The sequence below is a fragment of the Salvelinus sp. IW2-2015 genome, linkage group LG22, assembly GCF_002910315.2.
Source record: "Salvelinus sp. IW2-2015 linkage group LG22, ASM291031v2, whole genome shotgun sequence".
NCBI lineage: Eukaryota > Metazoa > Chordata > Actinopteri > Salmoniformes > Salmonidae > Salvelinus > Salvelinus sp. IW2-2015.
In genome coordinates, this window is record NC_036862.1 from 2,377,817 (window position 1) to 2,402,151 (window position 24,335).

A 24,335-nucleotide genomic window follows, 5' to 3' on the forward strand; every position below is an offset into this window, starting at 1 on the left:
CAGGCTGTTCTGAGGTCGGTTTATTAATTTGCCTGTCTTCTATTGGTTGAGATGCACTGCATACGCCTTCCCCTGGATTCAGCAAATAGTGAGAATTGGAATGGAGTTGCTAGGCAGATCTGAGGCCTTATAAATAGGCTCGGAACGTGATGTCCTCTCTTTCCTTTCGTTCGCCATGACGCAAGGCAGCCTCAGGATGCGGTTCTAGAAAGCTCCCGTTATAGCCTTAGATATATCCGGCTCTGATTTTATTCGATATAGGTGTTAGAAAACATCATAACGTAGTTATTTTAAACCGAGTTATTTCAGTTTATGTGAGTATATTGCGATTTCGAAATTTTCTTTGTGCTGCGCAATAGTGAGTTGGGCATGTCTTCGCCACATGGCTAATGTTTACAGCTAATTCCAAAGTTGAAGGCGACAATCTACAACCGAGCAACGATTCTTTTGGACAAAGGACAACTTGCCCAAGATTCTGATGGAAGCTCATCAAAAAGTAAAGAACTATTTATGATGTTAATTCGTTGTTCTGTGGAAAAATTAAAATTATTATTCAAATCAAATCAAATTTATTAGTCACATACACATGGTTAGCAGATGTTAATGCGAGTGTAGCGAAATGCTTGTGCTTCTAGTTCCGACAATGCAGTAATAACCAACAGTAATCTAACCTAACAATTCCACACTACTACCTTACACACACACACAAAGTGTAAAGGGATAAAAGAATATGTACATAAAGATATTAAGAATGAGTGGTGTACAGAACGGCATGGCAGATGCAGAGATGGTATAGAGTACGGTATATACGTATGAGATGAGTACTGTAGGTATGTAAACATAAAAGTGCATAGTTTAAAGTGGCTAGTGGTACATGTATTGCATAAAGATGGCAAGATGCAGTAGATGATATAGAGTACAGTATATATACATATGAGATGGGTAATGTAGGTATGTAACATTGTATTAAGTGGCATTGCTTAAAGTGGCTAGTGGTACATTTTTACATAATTTCCATCAATTCCCATTTTTAAAGTGCTGGAGTTGAGTCAGTATGTTGGCAGCGGCGCTAAATGTTAGTGTGGCTGTTTAACAGTCTGATGGCCTTGAGATAGAAGCTGTTTTTCAGTCTCTCGGTCCCTGCTTTGATGCACCTGTACTGACCTCGCCTTCTGGATGATAGCGGGGTGAACAGGCATGGCTTGGGTGGTGTTGTCCTTGATGATCTTTATGGCCTTCCTGTGACATCGGGTGTGTAGGTGTCCTGGAGGGCAGTAGTTTGCCCCTGTGATGCGTTCTTGCAGACCTCACTACCCTCTGGAGAGCCTTACGGTTGTGGCGGAGCAGTTGCCGTACCAGGCGGTGATACAGCCCGACAGGATGCTCTCGATTGTGCATCTGTAGAAGTTGTGAGTGCTTTTGGTGACAAGCCGAATTTCTTCAGCCTCCTGAGGTTGAAGAGGCGCTGCTGCGCCTTCTTCACAACGCTGTCTGTGTGGGTGGACCAATTCAGTTTGTCCGTGATGTGTACACCGAGGAACTTAAAACTTTCCACCTTCTCACTACTGACCCGTCGATGTGGATAGGGGGTGCTCCCTCTGCTGTTTCCTGAAGTCCACAATCATCTCTCTTGTTTTGTGACGTTGAGTATGAGGTTATTTTCCTGACACCACACTCCGAGGCCCTCACCTCCTCCCTGTAGGCCGTTCTCGTCGTTGTTGGTGATCAAGCCTACCACTGTAGTGTCATCCGCCAAACTGATGATTGAGTTGGAGGCTGCATGGCCACGCAGTCGTGGGTGAACAGGGAGTACAGGAGAGGGCTCAGAACGCACCCTTGTGGGGCCCAGTGTTGAGGATCAGCGGGTGGAGATGTTGTTACCTACCCTCACCACCTGGGGGGCCCGTCAGGAAGTCCAGGACCCAGTTGCACAGGGCGGGTCGAGACCCAGGTCTCGAGCTTGATGACGAGTTTGGAGGGTACTATGTGTTAAATGCTGAGCTGTAATCGATGAACAGCATTCTCACATGGTATTCCTCTTGTCCAGATGGTTAGGCAGTGTCAGTGTGGTTGCGATTGCGTCGTCTGTGGACCTATTGGGTCGGTAAGCAAATTGGAGTGGTCTAGGGTGTCCGGTAGTGGGAGGTGATATGGTCCTTGACTAGTCTCCAAAGCACTTCATGATGACGGAAGTGAGTGCTACGGGGCGGTGTCGTTTAGCTCAGTTACTTAGCTTTCTTGGAACAGGAACCAATGGTGGCCCTCTTGAAGCATCGGTATCCCGCGCCATAAACTAGCAGTTACCTTGGTTATTACAGCACAAGAATTAGACTACAGGTATGAAACTTATGTCCGATACATCAAAAACGCAGCCAGCTAGCCGTTCCTAGCGTCGCCAGCTCGCTCTCACTGCGAGGTACCGCGAGCGGCTGCGGTGGCGGCCGCCCTTTCCAGTTCCAGGAGGCAAACGTAATAGTAACTGTCAACAACTAGGACTGAAGCTCAAGTACATACCTTGTCACAGTTCTGGCTGCCTCGCAGCCTTGTCGAGGGTTAACACGTTTAAAACTGTTTTACTCACCTCGAGCTGCAGTGAAGCGAAGAGCCCGCAGGTTTGGTAGGGGCCGTGTCTAGTGGCCACCGTTTTTTGGAGAGGTGTTATGGATGTCCTTCAAAGCGGGCAAAAAGTGTTTAGTCCTGTCTAGTGGAAGCAATACATACATTCCTGGTCCTCGACTGTTAGGGGGCTCGGTTTCTGTCTTTGTTTTTCCGTAATCTCCAGTGGATATGTATCCGTGACCCTGCCACATACCTCTTTCATTGTAAGGTCCTTTTGCTGTATTCTTGGGTCTGAGGGACTTGTGATTTTGTGAATTTCGACTCGATTTGCTGTCTCTGCTACTGCAAGCGGACCTATAGCCTAGTTTGATTGCCTTGGGAGATAGAGAATTATTTCTACATCTGTTCTTATTACCTCGAGACGGTCATGCTTCTGAACCACGTGCGACCCGTTTGCCCTGGTTAAAAAAGCAGCGTGGGGTCTCTCGCGCTTTCAGTTTCCTTACGCGAACTGCTGCCGTCAAATCACGTTTCTGGTTTGAGGAATGTTTTTATCGATTGCCTGGTGTATGGAGAATAGCGACATCGCTCACTGCACTGCCTCTTTAATAAACTCGCTCACCGGAGTCAGCATATTCCGTCCATGGTAATGATTTGTTGTATACTGTGAGCGCGTATTAGCGAGTGTTGGAGTTACATTATTCTCTATTATACAGGCATGAACGTCGCGGGTGGGTGACTCGAGTAAGCTGTCCTTCATTGGGCGAGCTGTGTAGGATAAACAGTAGCTTTTCTCGATCGGGCAACCAAGCGTTGACAGACATGCAGATAACCCAGTAGCCGCTTGGGTGGAGCAAGGTCTTAGGTTAGTCTCTCAGAATGTTTTTGTATTTGTGTTACCTTGAAAATCAACAAAATGGAGTCGGTGCGTTCAGCTTTTCCGAAAGGGGGTTCTTGGGGCGGGGCTGAATTCAGCAGGCCTTTTTGAATACGCCGTTTTCCCCAGTGCATTGGTCAATGCAAGGAATTTAGGGCGCATAATAAGACAATGGTCTAGTGTTTTTTCAACAGCCCTGTAGCACAGATCATATGGTCTGAGTAGAATTTAGGTAGTTTTGTTTTTAATTGTGCTGTGCTTGTTAAAAATCCGCCAGGCTACGTTAATGAATGGCGGCCCTCAGTTGGTGTGTGGTGTTCACAAGTTTACCAAAAGTGAAGCTACGACTAAATAGCTATCGGTTCAGGCCAATAACGATGTGTCTGCTTGGGGGGAATGTATACGTGCTGTGATTATGATTGACGAGAAGTCCCTTGGTAGAAAAATACAACTCTCCCGACTTGAGCGTCGACATCTCCTAGCAAGTGATGTAGGAGAAGTTCTAGAGTCAGCGTTTGCTAATGTGACAGAAAGCGACCTCCATTTGGAACGATTTCTTCTAGTGTGTTTGTTTCTTATGATGATTCACACCACTGGCTCATAGTTAATCTTTATTACACCAAGTGCGTGTCTTTAATTTTTATTAAACCCGCCCGCCCCAGTCTAACTTATTTCTTAAGCCGCGAGAAGAATGGTTCGTTTCTTGTCGATGCTTAACGTTATAGCCATTTGACAAATGAGAACCAGCTGGCTGCCACACGATAAGCGTACCGGTTTCTAGGTCCCTTGCCGGTTAGGCCATGAGTACTTCAGTGGTAATATAAGTCTAAGACACATATAACAGATCGCGACTTTCGCAGTTTCGTCTTCGTTAACACATGAGGTGTGAATTGCTTACCTGCCCAAAGGAGCTCAGCTCTTGAAATATGGTTCTATCAAACCCTCTGTATTGTGCAGAGAGGACTGGACATTGGCGAGTAGTATGCTGAGGGCCTAGTGTGGTTACGAGCGGCTTGTGTACTTCGTTTTGACCGTAAAGCTCTGCTTTTGAAAATCTATGACTCCCGAAGCCACTTGAACACGAGACCGACGTTCCTTCTTCTTGCGGAGCGTCCACACACAGTGGATGCATACGAGCGCGCTGAGCTTGCGCGGAAATCAATGAATCAAAATAATGATTGTGATGAGTGATAGGCAAAAAAATACCATCTTGTACAATGTGCCAGGAGTCCTGCATTACTCTGGCGCCTTGAAGACGTCATATTTACCAGCATGGTAGAGAACAGCATGCATAGCAATCGACTGGTTGACGTTGAATCGCCTAAAGAGTGTATTCATCGTAGATTCCACTGTCTCCCGTGACTGTAAAGTAGATTGACTACTGAGACCGTGAAGATTACCCTTGTTAATATACGTTATCTAAGTCACCAGCATATGAGATAGAGAGAATTCACACTGGTAAATTTATAGAGATCATTTTGATATATACTTTGACTATTTATTCTTACTCTTTTAAGTGCAAACACGGAAGTTGCTGATACGGGAACGTCTGGATCTCTTCTTCACTTTGACAAGGGCGGCCGTGAATACTGCAAAATATGTTACATAGACTACGTGTAGTGACTCAGAACAATATGTTATGATGTAATATATATCGAGTCCTGTATTTCTGTTAGCGCCGCACACTAACATCTCTAACCATAAAACGATATTATTCCTCCTCTGCGAGGTGTTGCAAGAATGGTGCAAGCTGTGGGCGTCTCGCAATATAATACGCTTTTACTTTTATGTATGGATGGCCTCACTGTATATGCACAGGGATAGCAGGAAGTATACCGTTAGAACTCTCACTAAATACTCTTATAACAGCGTAACAACCTTACATGTTGGTGCTAACTGCATATACAGACAATATTTACTATATGCTGTTAGTACCTAGGTTTGCTCTTAGCTTAGACAATCCTACCTATAGATATTAAACATTTTTGAACGCAGGTATGCTTCAATACGCTTAATCTTTTTATATAGGTAGTGAAATATAATGTGATTGATTAAGACACTCTACCGCCCAGACACTACAATCCATACAAAGAAATGCGAGAAACAACTTCGCGAGCCACGATATTTACTTAGCACAGTCTTGTAAAATGTTGCTGGTAACCCTCATAATCCTTAATCACATTATACCATAATTTATAGCACAAAATTATAGCCTTAAGCTACTTATTATAAATACAACTGATATTTGTATCTGTCCTCATTGAATAAACTAAATTGTTTGCATATGCTGACTCTAAATCATGCACATTTCGAACCGAATGCCAACCGCTAATCATCATTGTAGTTTTTCACATACTCCTGGAATATGATGTACAGGACTGTCATCTGATGAAAAGAGGTATAATATGCTATATACGTAGCGTTCTTGTCAAAATATGTGTACTCTTATACTTATGACACATAAGATTAGTGCCCTTAAGTTCACCCACTGATTCATGTCCCCTCAAAGTCTCTGCATACATCGACGCTGAGCACAGTAAAATTATGCTGTTGGTATTTTGTGATGCTATGCTGTACTCAAGGCTTTCAAGCTATCAATTAACTATATCTCATGTTATTACAATGTACTCTCTCACACTCTCTTAACATCTACATACTGAACACACCAAATATCACTAGTGACGAGAGATTTTTGGACACTATAAACATTTGCTGGGATCACTATTGAAGTCTGTGGTTGCGTTCATTTGCCTGTGACACGGTTCTGTGTATTTTCAGAAATGTGTTAGATAGTTAATCTATTGTATAAGTTTTATGAGAGGTATCCTGACGCATGAGTGATACTAAGGTCTCGATGATCTGAATCTCATCTACTTATTCTGCTCTATTTAGCGCATCAGCACCATATTACAGATGTTGCAGGCTAGCAAACTAATGTAAAGATCTGTCAAACCTCTCGAAACACTCAAGTTATGACCTCGAAATCATAGCTTCAGCGATATTTGCTAACAAAAAACATATGCTATACGCCACTTACAATGATGTTATTTCCCAGGACATGTCTGAGAATAACCATAAGTGTTCTAATACTGGATGAGCGAGTTGTTTCTTGCGTAGTGATACTAATGTCTTATACTCTCTCTAATTTGGGGTCGATACTGATTATAGTTGCATGTTCCAAGCCAAACACTATGGCAGGAATAATAAATGGTGGCGAGGGAAAAAAAGTTGTGTTCTTTTGCTGACTGGTCGTGATATCATATGCTTATATAGAAGAATACCCCTATAGTGTGACAATGTACCCTGGTTAAAACAGTTGTAATTAAATCTCAGGATAATAGTGCAGAGACTGTTATGGTTCACAAGATCTGATAAGTCTTGTTTGGCTCTATAGGGAGTGGCAGACTTCTCTCCGATTTCATGAACATTTTATTTATATTTGAAGCTATGACTCAACCCGGTGATAGCTTGTAATGGCTATGTGTCGCGTATCTCGCTAGTTCGTTGCACTTCATTACATAATGGGGACATAAAGAACCGCGCCGATCCCTGTCCTTCAGGAGTTAGATGCGCCACGTAAGACGAAGATCCGGGGATATTGATTACATACTCGATTGCTGACATCAAAAGCTGTAGTGAAGCGATTCAAGAGAATGTTCTATCAGTCATTTGTTCTAAAATATGAAGAGACCTGGCAGAAAGATCATTGTACATATTGAGTAACTCTTTGTGTGTAGTTTGCTGGAGCCACCATTACTTATTTCTTACCATAAATCTGTGCAACAATTAATCAATATCATGAAAGGGCTACATTGGCCCTGTACGCTAGTGCATCCAACTCAATCTGTGTACTTGTCTCTATGTCTCAGTTTTTGTAGCACTCGTCATTTAGTCACTATATAGGCCACGACTGTACTGACCCCTATAGATCCAAAATAACTCACGTGGCTTGGCCATCCTCTGCTGCATTCTTCTTTATAGAGTGAGGCACATACATACTCTCAGCAATTTTGCGCTGGTGCCTCTCATGTCTAACTGCCATAACTTTTTGCGGCTCCCCACACGGTGATAAAGTATAACCTCATAATGTATATGGGCTGGTGGGCCTCGAACTCAGAAACGACAGTATACTACTGTTTCCAGTTGTGCTCACATCACTGCATCCCCTTCTCTCCCCGCTCTTGTACTCGCAGTCTCTCATTCTAACTCATACTATCCCTGTGATTCAGTGTTTATCTCTATTTCTCGCTCTCGGTTTGATGAGCGTCTGCTCGTTTGCGGCTGACTGCAATATCACTCTCGTGTTACCCTTGCGCGTTCTTCTCGGAATCTTTCCCATATCAGGGAGCTCCATTGCAGGGCGCCTAGAGAGTGGTGGCGTTTGTTCCTCACTCGTGACTAGAGCTCGTGAAGTCATGACTAACATATTTTCAACTGAAAGAAGAGTGGAAAAATGCTACTAGTGATTTTATGGTTGTGCTTTCATGCTAAAAATGCTTTTTTCTGGAAATCGACATGGTGCACCGAAATGGGAAGTGTTATAGCTATTATAACTAGAGTTTTGGAGTGATCAATTAAATATATGCAACTCTAGCATATATGTAATGAGTTTACAATATGTCAATGGTGATTGATGTAATCTAGGTTGGTCGTCTAGCCCTGCCTTTCCATTCGCAGCGTGATACCTAGTATGATCGCGTTTGGAGAGGGGGTTTCCGCGTGCGTGCGTCATGAGCCACATGAGGATTACCTGCAGTCGTCAAATACCATACTATTGTGTTTATGGCAAATAACAGTGCCCAGGGCTCAGTTTAATTGCACAACAACCTGATCTGTTTCATCTGTCACTTGTTATGGTCTCCAGCCCGACACACTCCAGTTGTCGCTTATATTGTGTCACTGTGCTCCACTACGGTGTGGCTATGTTTCATTATCGGCGCGTGAGTGTTTCCTGTCTCTACAATAGATCATTATCATGAAGATACAGAGTGAGGGCCATTACACAGACACAACCTACCTACGTCTGTGCCATGACTCGTCTTATAGTTTTGTATACGGTTAGTGTCATGTACATATACCTCAGTCATAGTATTCTCCTTCACTCTCTATTTTCTCCCCCTCTTTTGCAGCTCCACATCCTCTTACCGCTTTGACCCTTAATTCGCTTGAATTTCCTTCTCCGCGTGAGGAACTACATCGATTCCCTTTCTCGTCTATCTTGGCTTTTTTTGGTATCTGACTTCTTCTGCCTCCCCTTTTCCTCTCGAGCCTGCGCCACATTTGTCTCTTCGTTGATATCCAAATTTAATCTTGTCATTCATCGGCTGCAACTCTGCAATGGGCTCGGGAGGCAGCGCGAAAGTCAGTCATGCGTCCATTGACCCGTGCCAAAACCAGGTACCTACTGGACTCCAGAAACTGGTTGCTGAGACATTCTTTCCTTAATCGACATCTTCGGTGACGGGCACGCACCATTCCTTGCCTACCCTTTTTGATTAATAAACCACTGCGTGAGAGAGCGTCCAACCCTTTCTGACACTCCTGCTCGTCTGCGAGTCTGAGCTGCTCTCGCCTTCGTTGCCCATTCGTTGTGAGGATACTCTCTTATAAGGTAGTAAATATACCGGATACTCAGGGCTATCATCATCCCCAAAAACACATCCAACTACGTGAGTCTATATAGGTAAAACACCTAGCACTATCATACTGGTTAAAAAACATAATTCATTAAAACTTGACCAGAGGGCAATCAGATTATTACAGAGTAGGAGTAGAGCGGAACAGTGGAGCAATAAGGTACCGTCGGTGTGGATTTTTTACCCCTCTTACCTGATGGAGGAGCTGACATCCGTAAGGTTGCCACTCTCCCACGCGACTGGTTGTCCTCAGTCTACAGGATGTCGGAGGGTCACTATTAGCCCAAGTGCCTGAAATTGTTGAGGATCACAGCCTGCACCGGTTCGTCTCAGTGTGAGCGAGTACTGGGTCATTGTCAACAAATCTTGACAGACCGTGGACAAATGACTCTCATCTTTTTAAGTGGGATAACTTGCACAATTGGTGGCTGACTAAATACTTTTTTGCCCCACTGTAAATATGAACTTTATCGAACAAAACATAAATGTATTGTGTAACATGAAGTCCTATGAGATCATCAAARGTTCGTGATTCATTTTATCTCTATTTCTGCTTTTTGTGACTCCTCTCTTTGGCTGGAAAATGGCTGAATGTGTTTTTGCTACTAGGCTCTGACCTAACATAATCATATGGTGTGCTTTCACTGTAAAGCKTTTTTGAAATCGGTCACGATGGGAAGTTAAGCTTTAATTTGGTGTATTGCACTTGCAATATGAAAGTTACATATTTCWAAAAAAWATTWTTGAATTTCGCGCTCTGCCTTWTCAGCGGAATGTTGTCGAGGGGTTCCTCATAAGAATTAACTGATCTAAATACCATAATTATAACAGTGGCTATTATTGTCACAACCTGATCTGTTTCATCTGTCCTTGTTATTGTYTCCACCCCCTCCAGKTGTCRCTTATTTTACCCGGTGTATTCATCCCTGTGTTTCCTGTCTCTGTGCCAGTTCGTCTTGTAYGTTTGTCAAGTCAACCAGCRTGTTTTTTCCCGTACTCCTTTTTCTATTCTCTTTTGCTAGTCCTCCCGGTTTTGACCCTTGCCTGTTTTCTGGACTCCATTCCCGCCTGGCTGACTATTCTGCCTGCCCTGACCTCGAGCCTGCCTGCCCTTCGGTACCTACTGGACTCAGAACTGGTTTTGACTTTCTGCCTGTACACGACCATTCTCTTGCCTACCCCTTTTTGATTAATAAACATCTAAGACTCCAACCTTCTGCCTCCTGTGTCTGCATCTGGGTCTCGCCTTGTGCCCTTATAATTATAGAATATACAAGGGAAATATCTATCCCCAAAACACATCCCTATCTACTGAACATTAATCTTAAAACATAAATCATAAAACTTGTATACAGAGTAGGAGTAGACAACAGGACAAAAGACCTGTGTGATTTTACCCCTACCTATGAACTCTCCGTAGGCACTCCACAGGCGCACAGTGCAGTCTATAGACGAGGTGAGCAGTACTTGGTCATTGTCAACAATCTGCAACCTGGACAAGATAGTAAAAGGATGGGAGGGAGTGAGCAAAATGAGCGAAATGTGAAGACAATTTTGTTTATGTTTGAGATGGTGTTCCCGATTAGAAGGGGCTGCACGTACCCGGTGATGCTGCCAGTATGGGCACGCCAGTAGTTTTCAGCTGAATAAATAAAGTTGCTTTTTACTTTTTGAATTCATAGATCAAAATAAATCATGCTGTCTTTTGATCTCGTCTTATCAGACCTGTTCTAACGAGTTGAAAAAACAATCTTACCTCTCGGTGGGGTTCTCTCTGAGCCAAGAGCGTATGTCTTTATGTCATAAACATAGACATAGCCAAGTTGGTCAGCCGCATACAGTGAGGTATCTTCCTTTGTCACTGCCAGTTTAGTGATCAGCTGCTGGAACCTAGACTGAAGAACATATTCCTTTAGTTACACTTGGTTCAAAACGTTCACAAAAAAAGCCTCAAACATTTTATAAATATTGTACATAGGCTACTATTAATAAATAAGCACAATCATTTATAACATGTTAGCATTACAATATGCATTTTAAGCATTTACTACCATTACTAATATATTTCAAAGCATTTATACACATTGAGTAATAATTTCAGGTTAAGGGTTTCAACATAAAAAGGAGCAGATGGAAAGTTGCCATGGTAACACATACTGCCTCGAAGTTGGCCAATAATTTCCCACCGTTGAGCACGTTCCAGAAATTAATGCAACCTTTGTTTGAAGACATATAATAATACATCATTAGAACATATTCCTCTGTGAATTGCACTGCACAATATATTATAATACATTTTGTTTCTTATAATATATCATATGCCGTTCAGCAGATGCTTTAATCCAAATCGATTTAAAGTAATGTGTGCATACATTTTCGTATGGGTAGTACCGGAGGGAATCAAACTCATGATTCCTGGCACTGACCTGTGGGTCCTGAGGACAGGAGGCATGCAGCGGAGGAGAACTTAGCATGTAATGCTCGGCTCCTCAGGAAGATGATGCTGGGAACACAGGTATCCATCCCTTATAGGGCACAAACATCCCACAGTTTGTATTTGTCTTCCTATTTCCTTTTTTACTTTGTCCCTTTATACTGCACATTCCTCATTTAGCTTTGAAAAACAAGTATTTACCTTGAGGATTGTTCCACACTCGAAATAAAAAAAATGAGTACGGTCAAGGTGCATTTCTGTTTCCCAGGGTACAAATGTAGGGCACACGAATGATTGGTGGTGATCTGTACCGTTGCTTAGTAGAAAAGGTACAAATTGACAATGTATTGAAGAAAGGTATATATTTGTACCCGCACAAGGAATAACAATGAATCCACCTGTGTCATCTCTTTAGAGGTGTGGCTTAGTGGGGGCGGGGCTTTCAGTTAGCTCTTTTTGGCCACCCATCCATGAGTGGAAGGGTTGTACCAGTTTAAGTGTTCTATAGTTATGTTAATTCAGGTTTTCTAAAGTCTTTATAATGGCTAACATAAGAGCATGTGACAAGAGCTTTTATTAATATGGTTCGGGCCTCATGGCGTAATGGTTAAGTTGTTGTCTTGACAGTTGCTGGAACTGGGTTTGAGTCCAACTCGAAGATACCTGCTTATTTCGCTACATTCAGACAATTGGAGTGGTGTGTACACTTAAAGGCACAAATGGCTTTGTCATTGTGGTGGTATCCTAAAAAGTCAAATTTGTACCTTTTCTAAAGGTACACTTTTGTACCTTGTCCCCTAAGGAACATTATTGGCTCTTCTAAGGTACAAACCGCAAGAGTACAATTAGTTACCCATAATGGTACATCCATGGTACAATGGATGTACCCTACAGCATTTGTACCCTTTTAAGTACAATTCAGTACCTTTTCTTCCGAGAGTGTAGGCTTTAGCTAAACTCTATGGCATGCAGGCGAACCACTCCGGTTTGATAGTGTGATCTGACCTTGGGCATGGCAGCAGTCAGGTTGCAGAGGGCTGGCAAAGCGACACTGGATGTGTCCGGAGACCAGGTTCCACACAATGACCTCCCCGTCATAGCTGCTGGTGGCCAGAAGGGAGGGGGGACACTGGGCCACACACAGGATGTCCTCTATGTGGCCCCTCCTCTGGAGACATCACAGTAAGACCATTCAATTATATTCTATAATTCTAGTCTATTCTATATTTCCATTCTATAATTCTATTATATTGAATTGAATTTTATTGTATTCTATTCTATTAAATGTATCTTTATTCGTCCCCGCCAGCTCTACATCACTGGCCAACAAGAGCTTGAATGATCGACAGCAGGAATGGGCAGTCCTCTGAGCCTGAGTGTCTGCAGGTTTTTGGTGCGTTCTCCAAATCAGTGTCTAATTTAAATCATTAGACCTTAGAACGCAAGTGTATACTACTCAGTGACATGATGGATGAATCAGTGGCATGATGGATGAATTAGGTACCAGGCAAAGGAGAAAACCAGACCCTCAAGGACTGGAGCTCCCCATCCATGACCTGCAGTAGTATATCAAAGATAACTGGGCTGACAACTTGGGCCGTAACGTAGGAGTACTGATTTAGGATCAGTTGAGCCTTTTAGATCACAATGAATAAGATTATATGGACAGGGAGGGGCTGATTCTAGATCAGCATTCCTACTCTCATAAGCACTTAGGTTAGCCCTATATATTCTGAATGGCGTTGCATGTCTAGTTCCCTATTCATGTTCCTCATTCATTCCTTATTCACCAGATCATCTTGCCATGAGGGCTGAGGCTTCTGGATGTGGTGAGGCTCGTCTGGTGAATCCTAGCATGGAAACATACAGGGCATGCAGTTAACATTTTGAAATTAAGATCTTCAACCAGCCATCTATTGTTGAAGTCTAGAAATGAGAGAGGCATGTGTGTATTTCTAACTGGATCCCTCTGATGCCCGTTTTGTGACTTCGTAAAGTGGGCTGCCATCTCTACGGCTCTGGTCTCTGTGCCTCTGACCTCGTCCCCAGGCAATTTGGACGGAAGTGGCTGGGAACGAGATTACTATGCCTCATAGTTATGTGGTGTTTGTTATTTTATCAAAAGGTGGTTACAGAGGTTACTTATGGAGAAGGAGAGTCTTTGAAAACCAGCTCTTATGATGTTGTCGATGCTCTCAGAATCAAAGGTGGATGGTAGTGCTCTGTGGGAGGAATTACAGCTCTGTGGACAGGTCTGTGTATACCTTTGGTACTACAGGCCTGGAAGAGTTTGAGTGTCACTGAAGTGCTATGGAATGTGGAATTCTACAGAAAGTCAATTCTTTAGAACATATCACCTCTTCCTTTAATTCTTAGAAGTCTCTTATACTGTATGGCAAAGTAAAGAGGCAGGCAAGCTTATTAGGACATTTATATTCCTCGCTGATAAAATATTCAGAATATACTCTTGAAGGGTTTTCAAAGATTATCTTGTATGTGTTTTTGTGAAATCTTAGAAATGTGTCATGGCTACTGGTGCAGACCCTCAGGTAGCCTCTGCTCTGGCGAGGCGAACGCAGAAGGTAATGAAAACGGAAATGGGACCTCAAGGCAATAAAGTTGAATAGGTCCTGAGGGGAAGACGGGTCATTGGAGTCAATAAATGTATAGAATCCAATAGTGAAATCATTCACGTAGAAAATATGTGGCCTAAGAAGATAGTTCTTCTTCACGTCTATACTCACAGAGTAGATGTCAATCCTGCGGTCCCATCCAACAGACATCACATACCTGGAGAAATGTATTACACAAGGCTAAGATGAATCATTATTCCTCTCAAATCAACAGTTGTCACATCCATCATCGGTTCTACTCACGTGTTTCTGTGGACTGTCAGGTAGGCGCAGTCACACACCTCGCTGGACTCCCCATCTGTGTGACATGTTCATGTGAAACTATTATAGCACATTAGTGGTTATATAGCCTGTGTTATGGAGGCAGTTGACATAAGGGACAACAACGAATTAGCCTGTCATCTATATTACCTTTATAATGGCGTATGCTGTTGTTCATAATGTTTACGACTGCCTATGACAGATGTTATAATGTATTATAAAGCTGTAATAATGGCTTTATGAGTGCATACATAAGGGGGCTACCGTAGCATATAACAGAGAGAAGACAAAAATCCTGAACACTGTAATGCTCCGAACACCACCTTTATACTGTGAGGTATGAATTAGAATGTACTCACCCTTTTTTAGTATCTTCAGACACTGACCATTGTTAAAGTTCCAGATCTTTAGAAAGCCATCTCTCCCCCCAGTGACCAGTCTGTAATGAGGAAGATTAATCTTATTTTCTATCTTTCAAACATTTATTGAAACACATTTTTTGTTTGTTTTATTTTGAATAAAATAAGGCAAACACCACAATACAAACAAAATAGCATCTGCAGTGCACACTCTTCATCACTCTTCATTTTCGTCATTACTCTGAGCTTCCATTAGGTAGGCAACAGTATGGTCACATTGCACTTATGGGAAAATGTCACATTGCAATAATCAGTCATTAAAAAGAGCTTCCATACCTCCTTCCCTTGGGGTCAAAAGTCATACAGGTAATGGCAGATTGTCCGTGGGCACCACCAAATTCAAACACATGGCTCCCTGTGTCGAAATCCCACACCTTCACCACCTAGAATCAGTTAGACAACATGGGGTGTGACCAATGACATATCGTATACAATATATGTGTAGTGTTCATTAAATCTTTATAAGGTACTGTATATGGGTGGGACCACAGATGTCATATTAAATTACTATTACTAGTTCTATGTGTACATAATTATGTCTGTGGGACCAGTATCTACTGCATGATTTGCTGGAATTATGTCCTGGGTGAAAGAAAGGGTCTCAGTGCCGGAGTTTGGAGTACTGGTCTATGTAGCCGACTCCGGACAGCACAATGCCCCTGTGACGGGGATTCTGTCCGTCTCCTTCCCAACTGTTGAAATAAAGTCTAAGAAACTAAAGTCCATTACCCCCCCCCTTTTTTAAAGAGCGGAATAAATAAAGGGTTCCGAGGTGAGAATTACTTAAAACTTACGGATCCTTCTGTGCAGCTGACGACCTGTCTGAACTCGTGGCTATAGCCGCAGCACAACACAGGCTCCATGTGAGACACGATCAGATGTCCCTGGGGCTGGGGGCTGAAGGAGAAAAGAGGAGAGAGATGGTGAGGAGGAGAGAGGAGAGGAAGATTGTTAGGACGTGGTGAGGAGAAAAGAGGAGAGAGAAGGTGAAGAGGACAGAGGAGAGATGTTGAGGAGAAAGGTGACATGATGAGGAGTAGAGACGATGTAAGCGGTGTGTAACTGGCGGCAGGGAAGTCAGGCGCAGGAGAGCAGAAATGGGTAACAGCTGGAGCACTTTAATGATGCAAAAAACAAACAGCACCCAGAACAGCAAAATACGGGTTGAAACAACCCGTCGCCAACCAGTCAGAAATGCACAAAACACTTACAACAAACAATTCCACACACAGACATGGGGGGGAACAGAGGGTTATATACACGTCAAATAATGAGGGAATGTAAACCAGGTGTGTGGGAAAACAAGACAAAACAAATGAAAAATGAAAGGTGGATCGGCGATGGCTAGAAGACCGGTGACGTCGACCGCAGAACGCCGCCGGAACAAGGAGAGGAACCGACTTCGGCGGAAGTCGTGACAGACGAGAGCAATGGAGAAGAAAGAAGAGCAGAGATGGTGAGGGGAGAAGATAAATGGTGACCAGAGAGAGATGGTGAAGAGAAGAGTTGAACACATGAGAAAAGGAGAGGTGTGAAAACCATTACCTCAACCTGAATAACTTTTGATAACAAATCTTTGTCTCTTTGGTGAAAACCTGGGTTTTGTCCAATCATGTCCAATCAATTGAATTTACCACAGGTGGACTCCAATGAAGTTGTAGAAGCATCTCAAGGATGATCAATGGAAACAGGATGCATATGAGCTCAATTTCGAGTCTCATAGCAAAGGGCCATTTTGAGCCTATAATCGAATCCACAAATGCTGATGCTCCAGATTTTCAACTAGTCTAAAGGACAGTTTTGTTGCTTCATTAATCATCACAAAAGTTTTCAGCTGTGCTAACATATTTGCAAAGGGTTTTCTAATGATCAATTAGCCTTATAAAATGATAAACTTGGATTAGCTAACACAACGTGCCGTTGGAACACAGKAGTGATGGTTGCTGATAATGGGCCTATGTACGCCTATGTAGATATTACATTTAAAAAATCAGCCTTTTCCAGCAACAATAGTCATTTACAACATTAACAATGTCTGCATTGTATTTCTAATCAATTTGATGTTATTTTAATGGACATACATTTTTGCTTTTCTTTCAAAAACAAGGACATTTCTAAGTGACCCCAAACTTTTGAACGGTAGTGTATATTTTGGAATTCAGTCAGGGTCTCAATTTACTGTTGAGAGAAAGAATAATATAATACACAAGGTACAACTTTGAAATTTGGTTGTGCATCAGCAGTCACTCAATTAGCTCATGTCAGCAAAAACTATTTAGATTGGTAATTTAGTCTAGCTGCCAGCTATCTAAACTTGTAGTAAGCATGGTCAAATTACCAACCGGCGTGGGGCCCATTGATCCTCAGTTATCATATTAAAAACTGCAAACATTTGTCCCCCATGGATGGTTTGGATGTGGGTATGCAGACCCACGAGCCACTGCAGCCCCTCATGATGAGTTCTGTTTTTTTGTGGCCCCCTGTCCCATCAAAGTTGCCCATTCCTGCCTTAGTTGAACAAATATGTCTTATTAACTCCCAGGGGCAAATTTGACAGAATATTCCCTATTTAGGGGTACCCTAATGGTAACAAATTGCTCCCTATTCCCTATAAAGTGCACTTCTTTTGACCAGAGAGAAGTAGTGCATCATACATGGAATAGGGGGGCATTTAAGATACAGCCCAGTAGCAAAGTAATCAACCTGGTCCTGAGAGAGAGCAGCGCTAGTGAGTCTGCTGCGATGTACAGTGCCTTGGTGGAAGGAGAATACAGGCATGCAGACATGTCTCCACGGATGAGGCTGGCTTTGGGGTGGGCTGTGACGAGGCAGCTTTGGTCATGGATATCCCAGATCTGAAAGACAGACAGTCATCAATTATTGAAAAGGCCATTACACTCCAAACGCCAACTTTTTTCAGATGTTTTCAGACCTCAAAAGTAGTCTAAGGTTAAGATGAGTTCACATTCCTCGCTATCGGTTGCGCAGATACAGCTATAGGCCTCCACTTTTCAACCCAAAACGAATGGAAAAGATGAGCACCACGAGTCTAGATTACATTGCATGGTGCTCATCTTTTCCATKCATGGATTCTGGCCTACAGCTGTGTCTACCAAACTGATGGCCTAGGGTGTGGATTTGTCTCAACAGAAGACCAATTTTGAGGAAAGTCAGGCAATAAGTTGTAGTTCGAAGGAGAAGTAAATGGTGTCCCACCTTGGCAGTGTTGTCCATAGAGACAGAAAATATACGGTTTTCCTCTGAGGAGATGAAGAGGTAGAAGATGGGAGCAGAGTGTCCCTTTAACACACCTGTGGGCTTCCTGTTATAGAACAACACAGTGTCCCTTTAACACACCTGTGGGCTTCCTGTTATAGAACAACAACAGATGTCCCTTTAACACACCTGTGGGCTTCCTGTTATAGAACAACAACAGAGTGTCCCTTTAACACAACCTGTGGGTTCCTGATTATAGAACAACAACAGAGTGTCCCTTTAACACACCTGTGGGCTTCCTGTTATAGAACAACAACAGAGTGTCCCTTTAACACACCTATGGGCTTCGTGTTATAGAACAACAACAGTGTCCCTTTAACCATGCCGGTGCCTTACTGCAGGGCTGGATGAAAAGCCTGTACACCTAGTAGCATTCAGAGAAATAAGAGTTTCCTGTGTGTTTCCTCACCCAGGGACGTAGGGGTTCCACAGACGCAGCACCCTGTCCATCCCTCCGGTCACCAGCAGGTTGTGCTGTTTGCTGAGGTCAAAGGTCATGACGCCCTTGTAGACAGGGAAGACGGTCTGGTCACATGGTGCCCGGGGCTGAGGAGACCCGTTGTTATTAGAAAGGGCCCTCTTGGCCTTCCCATCCCGACACACCTCCCTGATCTCCCTCATCTGCTGCTCGATGTTGGTGGACGGGAGAACGCAGCCTGGGCATGAGATCGGAGTGTGTTATTTCAAAATCATAAGTGATACATTCAATTATATCAATTAAACATAAAAGCACTAATATGCTGTTTAATATATGAGCATACCTACACTCTTACAGACAGACAGACAGACAGACAGACAGACAGACAGACAGACAGACAGACAGACAGACAGACAGACAGACAGACAGACAGAGACAGACAGAGACAGACAGAGACAGACAGAGACAGACACAGACAGACAGACAGACAGACAGACAGACAGACAGACAGACAGACAGACAGACAGACAGACAGACAGACAGACACACACAGAGACAGACAGAGACAGACAAAAAAACAGACAAACAAACAGACAGACAGACAGACAGACAGACAGACAGACAGACAGACAGACAGACAGACAGACAGACAGACAGACAGAAACTACCATTCAAAAGTTTGGGGTCACTTATAAATGTCCTTGTTTTTGAAAGAAAAGCACATTTTCTGTCCATTAAAATAACATCAAATTGATCAGAAATAACGTGTAGACATTGTTAATGTTGTAAATAACTATTGTAGCATTTTAAAATTGAATATCTACATAGGCGTACAGAGGCCCATTATCAGCAACCATCACTCCTGTGTTCCAATGGCACGTTGTGTTAGCTAATCCATCCATTATAATTTTAAAAGGCTAATTGATCATTAGAAAACCCTTTTGCAATTATGTTAGCACAGCTGAAAACTGTTGTCCTGATTAAAGAAGCAATAAAACGGTCCTTCTTTAGACTAGTTGAGAATCTGGAGCATCAGTATTTGTGGGTTCGATTACAGGCTCAAAATGGCCAGAAACAAAGACCTTTCTTCTGAAACTCATCAGTCTATTCTTGTTCTGAGAAGTGAAGGCTATTCCATGCGAGAAATTGCCAAGAAACTGAAGCTCTCGTACAACGCTGTGTACTACTCCCTTCACAGAACAGTGCAAACTGTCCCTAACCAGAATAAAAAGAGGAGTGGGAGGCCCCGGTGCACAACTGAGCAAGAGGACAAGTACATTAGTGTCTAGTTTGAGAAACAGACGCCTCACAAGTCCTAAACTGACAGCTTCATTAAATAGTACCCGCAAAACACCAGTCTCAACGTCAACAGTGAAGAGGCGACTCCGGGATGCTGTTCCTCTGTCTAGTGTCAGTGTTCTTTTTCCCATCTTAATCTTTTATTTTCATTGGCCAGTCTGAGGTAWGGCTTTTTCTTTGCAACTCTGCCTAGAAGGCCAGCATCCCGGAGTCGCCTCTTCACTGTTGACATTGAGACTGGTGTTTTGCGGGTACTATTTAATGAAGCTGCCAATTAAGAACTTGTGAGGCGTCTGTTTCTCAAACTAGACAATCTAATGTACTTGTCCTCTTGCTCAGTTGTGCAACGGGGCCTCCCACTCCTCTTTCTATTCTGGTTAGACCACATTTGCGCTGTTCTGTGAAGGGAGCGCAAACTGGTTTCAGAAGAGTTTCAGAAGAAATGTCTTTGTTTCTGGCCATTGTGAGCCTGTAATTGAACCCACAAATGCTGATGCTCCAGATACTAAACTAGTCTCAAGAAGGACCGTTTTATTGCTTCTTTAAATCAGGACAACAGTTTTCAGCTGTGCTAACAAAATTGCAAAAGGGTTTTCTAATGATCAATTAGCCTTTTAAAATGATAAACTTGGATTAGCTAACACAAAGTGCCATTGGAACACAGGAGAGTGATGGTTGCTAATTATGGCCCTCTGTACGCCTATGTAGATATTACATAAAAGAATCTGCCGTTTCCAGCTAAAATAGTAATTTACAACAATAACAATGTCTACACTGTATTTCTGATCAATTTGATGTTATTTTAATGGACCAAAAATTTGCTTTCTTTCAAAAACAAGGACATTTCTAAGTGACCCCAAACTTTTGAACGGTAGTGTACATAGACACGTCAACAGACACACACACACAACTTGAGAGATAACTTGATAGATAAGTCACGAGTCATCACCTTCCAGAATGTTATTCAGAACAGATTAACACAAATTCTATTACATGGAGACTGTAGTTTTTGACAGGTGCATCTGCACATATTAAATATACTGGATTAATTGTTGTTTTTAGGTAAACACATCCTTTTCAGGTTATAATGAGGCAGAAAGCCATACAATGACCGATATTATTTTCAGAACCTGTGCTCTACAACCTAACTCCCATACCAGAAGTGAATTTCTATGTGTTTTTTTTTTTAGATTAAAAAAAGTGCTTTATTCAAAAACCAGTAGAAACAGTGTGGAAGAAAAATTAGGAGAAGACAATTTGGGAAGGTTGAAGACAAGTATTGAACCATAAATGTACTCAGACCACCAGACCAAAGGGCCTGCACACCAGAAGTGAGTTTGAACTTGAATACATCCAGCTGAGATGAGAATATGGATGTGACAATGACTAATTACCTATGACGAGGGAAGAGGCTTCATGATTGGAGGTGGAAACAATCGCACAAATGTTTGGAAAATATTTCACCTAAAATTTAAAAGAAATCTCAAGGTATTGTTGTGTGTAAAAATTATGAAAATATACATACAGTGCCTTCAGAAAGTATTCATACCCCTTGACCTATTCCACATTTTGTTGTGTTACAGCCTGAATTCAAAATTAATTAAATTGATTATTGTCTCACCCATCTACACACAATACCCCATGATAACAAAGTGAGAAAATGTTTTCAGAAATGTTTGCAAATTTATTGAAAATGAAATAGAGAAATATAAAATGTAAGTATTCACACCCCTGAGTCAATACATGTTAGAATCACCTTTGGTAGTGATTACAGCTGTGGGTCTTTCTGGATAAGTCTCTATTAAAAGCTTTACACACCTGGATTGTACAATATTTGCACATTATTCTTTTACAAATTCTTCAAGCTCTGTCAAGTTGGTTGTTGATCATTGCTAGACAGTCATTTTGTCACGCCCTGACCGTCGATTGCTTTGTATGTTTCTATTTTTTGTTTGGTCAGGGTGTGATGTGGGTGGGCATTCTATGTTTGTATATCTATGTTTTCTATTTCTATGTGTTTGGCCTGGTATGGTTCCCAATCAGAGATAGCTGTCTATCGTTGTCTCTGATTGAGAACCATACTTAGGTAGCCTGTTTTCCCACTGTTACTTGTGGGTGGTTATTTTCTGTTTAGTGTTTGTATCACCTGTCAGAACTGTTTCGGTTATTCCTTTTGTTATTTTGTATTTAGTGTTCAGTTTCGAATAAATAATATGAACACGTATCACGCTGCACCTTGGTCCTCACCTTCTTCTGAATGCCGTTACACATTTTCAAGTTTTGCAATAGATTTTCAAGCCAATTTCAGTCAAAACTGTAACTAGACCACTCAGGAACATTGGTAAGCAACTCCTGTGTATATTTTGCCTTGCGTTTTAGGTTATTGTCCTGGTGAAAGGTGAATTTGTCTCCCAGTTTCTGTTGGAAAGCAGACTGAACCAGGTTTTCCTCAAGGATTTTGCCTGTGCTTAGCTCTATTCTCCTTCTTTTAATAAAAAATGTTTAATGATGACAAGCATACATATAACATGATGCAGCCACCACCATGCTTGAAAATATGAAGAGTGGTACTCAGTGATGTGTTGTGTTGGATTTGCCCCAAACATTACGCTTTGTATTCAGGACATTCAGGATGTTAATTTCTTTGCCACATTCTTTGCAGCTTTACTTTATTGCCTTAATGCGAACAGGATGCATGTTTTGGAATATTTTTTATTCTGTACAGGCTTCCTTCTTTTCACTTTGTCATTTAGGTTAGTATTGTGTAGTTACTACAATGTTGTTGTTCCATCCTCAGTTTTCTCCTATCACAGCCATAAAACTCTGTAACTGTTTTAAAGTCATCATGGTGAAATCCCTGAGCGGTTTCCTTCCTCTCCGGCAACTGAGTTATGAAGGATTATTGTATCTTTGTGGTGACTGGTTGTATTGATACACTATCCAATGTGTAATTAATAACTTCACCATCCTCAAAAGGGATATTCAAAGTCTGTTTTTTTATAACYATCTACCAATAGGTGCCCTTCTTTGCGAGTCATTGGAAAACCTCCCTGGTCTTTGTGGTTGAATCTGTGTTTGAAATTCACTGCTTGAATGAGAGACCTTACAGATAATATGTGGAGTACAGAGATGAGGTATTCATTCAAAGATCATGTTAAACAATATTATTGCACACAGAGTGAGTCCATGCAACTTATTATGTGACTTGTTAAGCACATTTTTAGTCCTGAACATATTTAGGCATGCCATAACAAAGGGGGTTGAGTACTTATTGACTCACAACATTTCAGCTGGTGAAATGTGTAAAAATGAACAAGCAAAAGTACTATAGTGGGCATATTTGTGCATCAGGGCCAGTATTCATGTTGAGTCTATGGGGAGAGGGGGTCCCCCTTTTTGTACCATACACAATCATCTAACAGGCAGAAATGGTTATTCCATAGATAGACAAAAAGGAACCCCAGTGTGCATCGAGAAATACTAAACATCACCTTTGTCACCCAGTCCTGGTGGACCTTCCATCGAATGTATGTCACATTCTGAGAAATCACTGCGTTGTCTATCCCTATGTTAGGCACATTCTCAATTTTTGGTAATTTCTTCCACATTCTGCAAATAAAGACGTAGAACTGTATGAAATAGCACTAAATTATAGTTACAGTGTTGGCACAGAGATGTTTGGCTGTCACATATTCTGTGCGAGTGCGACCAATCTGTTCAATGACATCACATTCCCATAATGATTTACCAGCAAAGATATTACAAATTCAAAAAAGGAATACTTTGAAATGTTTCTATTTGTGTGCAAACCACCCTCTTCGTATCACATAATCAAAAACTGAAATAGTAGATTTGTTATCACCCAAAACCTCAAATTAGGCTATTAAGCTACAAATCGCCATGGAAACAGTAGAAAGCCATTTTAAGTTACATTAGCCTTTTTTACTAATACTTTTTTGTTGACCTAACAATTTGCCTTTAAGATGATGATGCATTCCTGTGGTTGTTTATTAGATGCATAAAGCTAACATTAAAAAAAACATGTTTACCTCAGAGTCTCCCCCACGGATGTAATTAATATGATATTCACGCAGCCCTAGAAAGAGAAAAACAACCCTTTATAATTAATGAGCCGAGTGGCATTTAACTTTTCCCCTCTGGTAATTTAATCTGTTGTCAAGCAGAGAGAGGATTTACATTACCTGGGAGTCTCCATACAAAATAGAACACTCATCAGGTCCAGTGTAGCTGCGGGGAGAGAAAGACAAGAATAACACTAAAGCAGGTCTCAGATCAGATTAGACATTAGTGAGACATGGTTTAGACTGCCAGTGTGTGATCTGGTATTACAAGGTTTAGACTGCCAGTGTGTGATCTGGTATTAGTGAGACATGGTTTAGGCTGCCAGTGTGTGATCTGGTATTAGTGAGACATGGTTTAGGCTGCCAGTGTGTGAACCATGTCTCACTAATACCAGATCACACACGGGCAGCCTACCATGTCTCACTAATACCAGATCAACA

General features: G+C 42.0%; 1 protein-coding gene across 1 annotated transcript in view; it reads right to left on the reverse strand.

The window, feature by feature from the left end:
* Nucleotides 1-24,335, reverse strand: part of wdr95 (WD40 repeat domain 95) — a 40,757-nt gene that overhangs the window by 7,881 nt on the left and 8,541 nt on the right. Inside the window, exons 7-25 of the mRNA XM_070433926.1 lie at nucleotides 24,015-24,060; nucleotides 23,862-23,908; nucleotides 23,304-23,421; nucleotides 21,207-21,276; nucleotides 18,505-18,751; nucleotides 18,036-18,141; nucleotides 17,523-17,674; nucleotides 15,614-15,716; nucleotides 15,096-15,202; nucleotides 14,760-14,839; nucleotides 14,383-14,437; nucleotides 14,251-14,296; nucleotides 13,297-13,356; nucleotides 12,512-12,674; nucleotides 11,499-11,597; nucleotides 11,230-11,288; nucleotides 10,829-10,967; nucleotides 10,675-10,714; nucleotides 10,476-10,564 (exon numbers count right to left, since the gene is read on the reverse strand). Of these exons, the coding sequence (XP_070290027.1) occupies nucleotides 10,476-10,564; nucleotides 10,675-10,714; nucleotides 10,829-10,967; nucleotides 11,230-11,288; nucleotides 11,499-11,597; nucleotides 12,512-12,674; nucleotides 13,297-13,356; nucleotides 14,251-14,296; nucleotides 14,383-14,437; nucleotides 14,760-14,839; nucleotides 15,096-15,202; nucleotides 15,614-15,716; nucleotides 17,523-17,674; nucleotides 18,036-18,141; nucleotides 18,505-18,751; nucleotides 21,207-21,276; nucleotides 23,304-23,421; nucleotides 23,862-23,908; nucleotides 24,015-24,060 (1,826 nt within the window). The remainder of the gene's footprint in view (nucleotides 1-10,475; nucleotides 10,565-10,674; nucleotides 10,715-10,828; nucleotides 10,968-11,229; nucleotides 11,289-11,498; nucleotides 11,598-12,511; nucleotides 12,675-13,296; nucleotides 13,357-14,250; nucleotides 14,297-14,382; nucleotides 14,438-14,759; nucleotides 14,840-15,095; nucleotides 15,203-15,613; nucleotides 15,717-17,522; nucleotides 17,675-18,035; nucleotides 18,142-18,504; nucleotides 18,752-21,206; nucleotides 21,277-23,303; nucleotides 23,422-23,861; nucleotides 23,909-24,014; nucleotides 24,061-24,335) is intronic.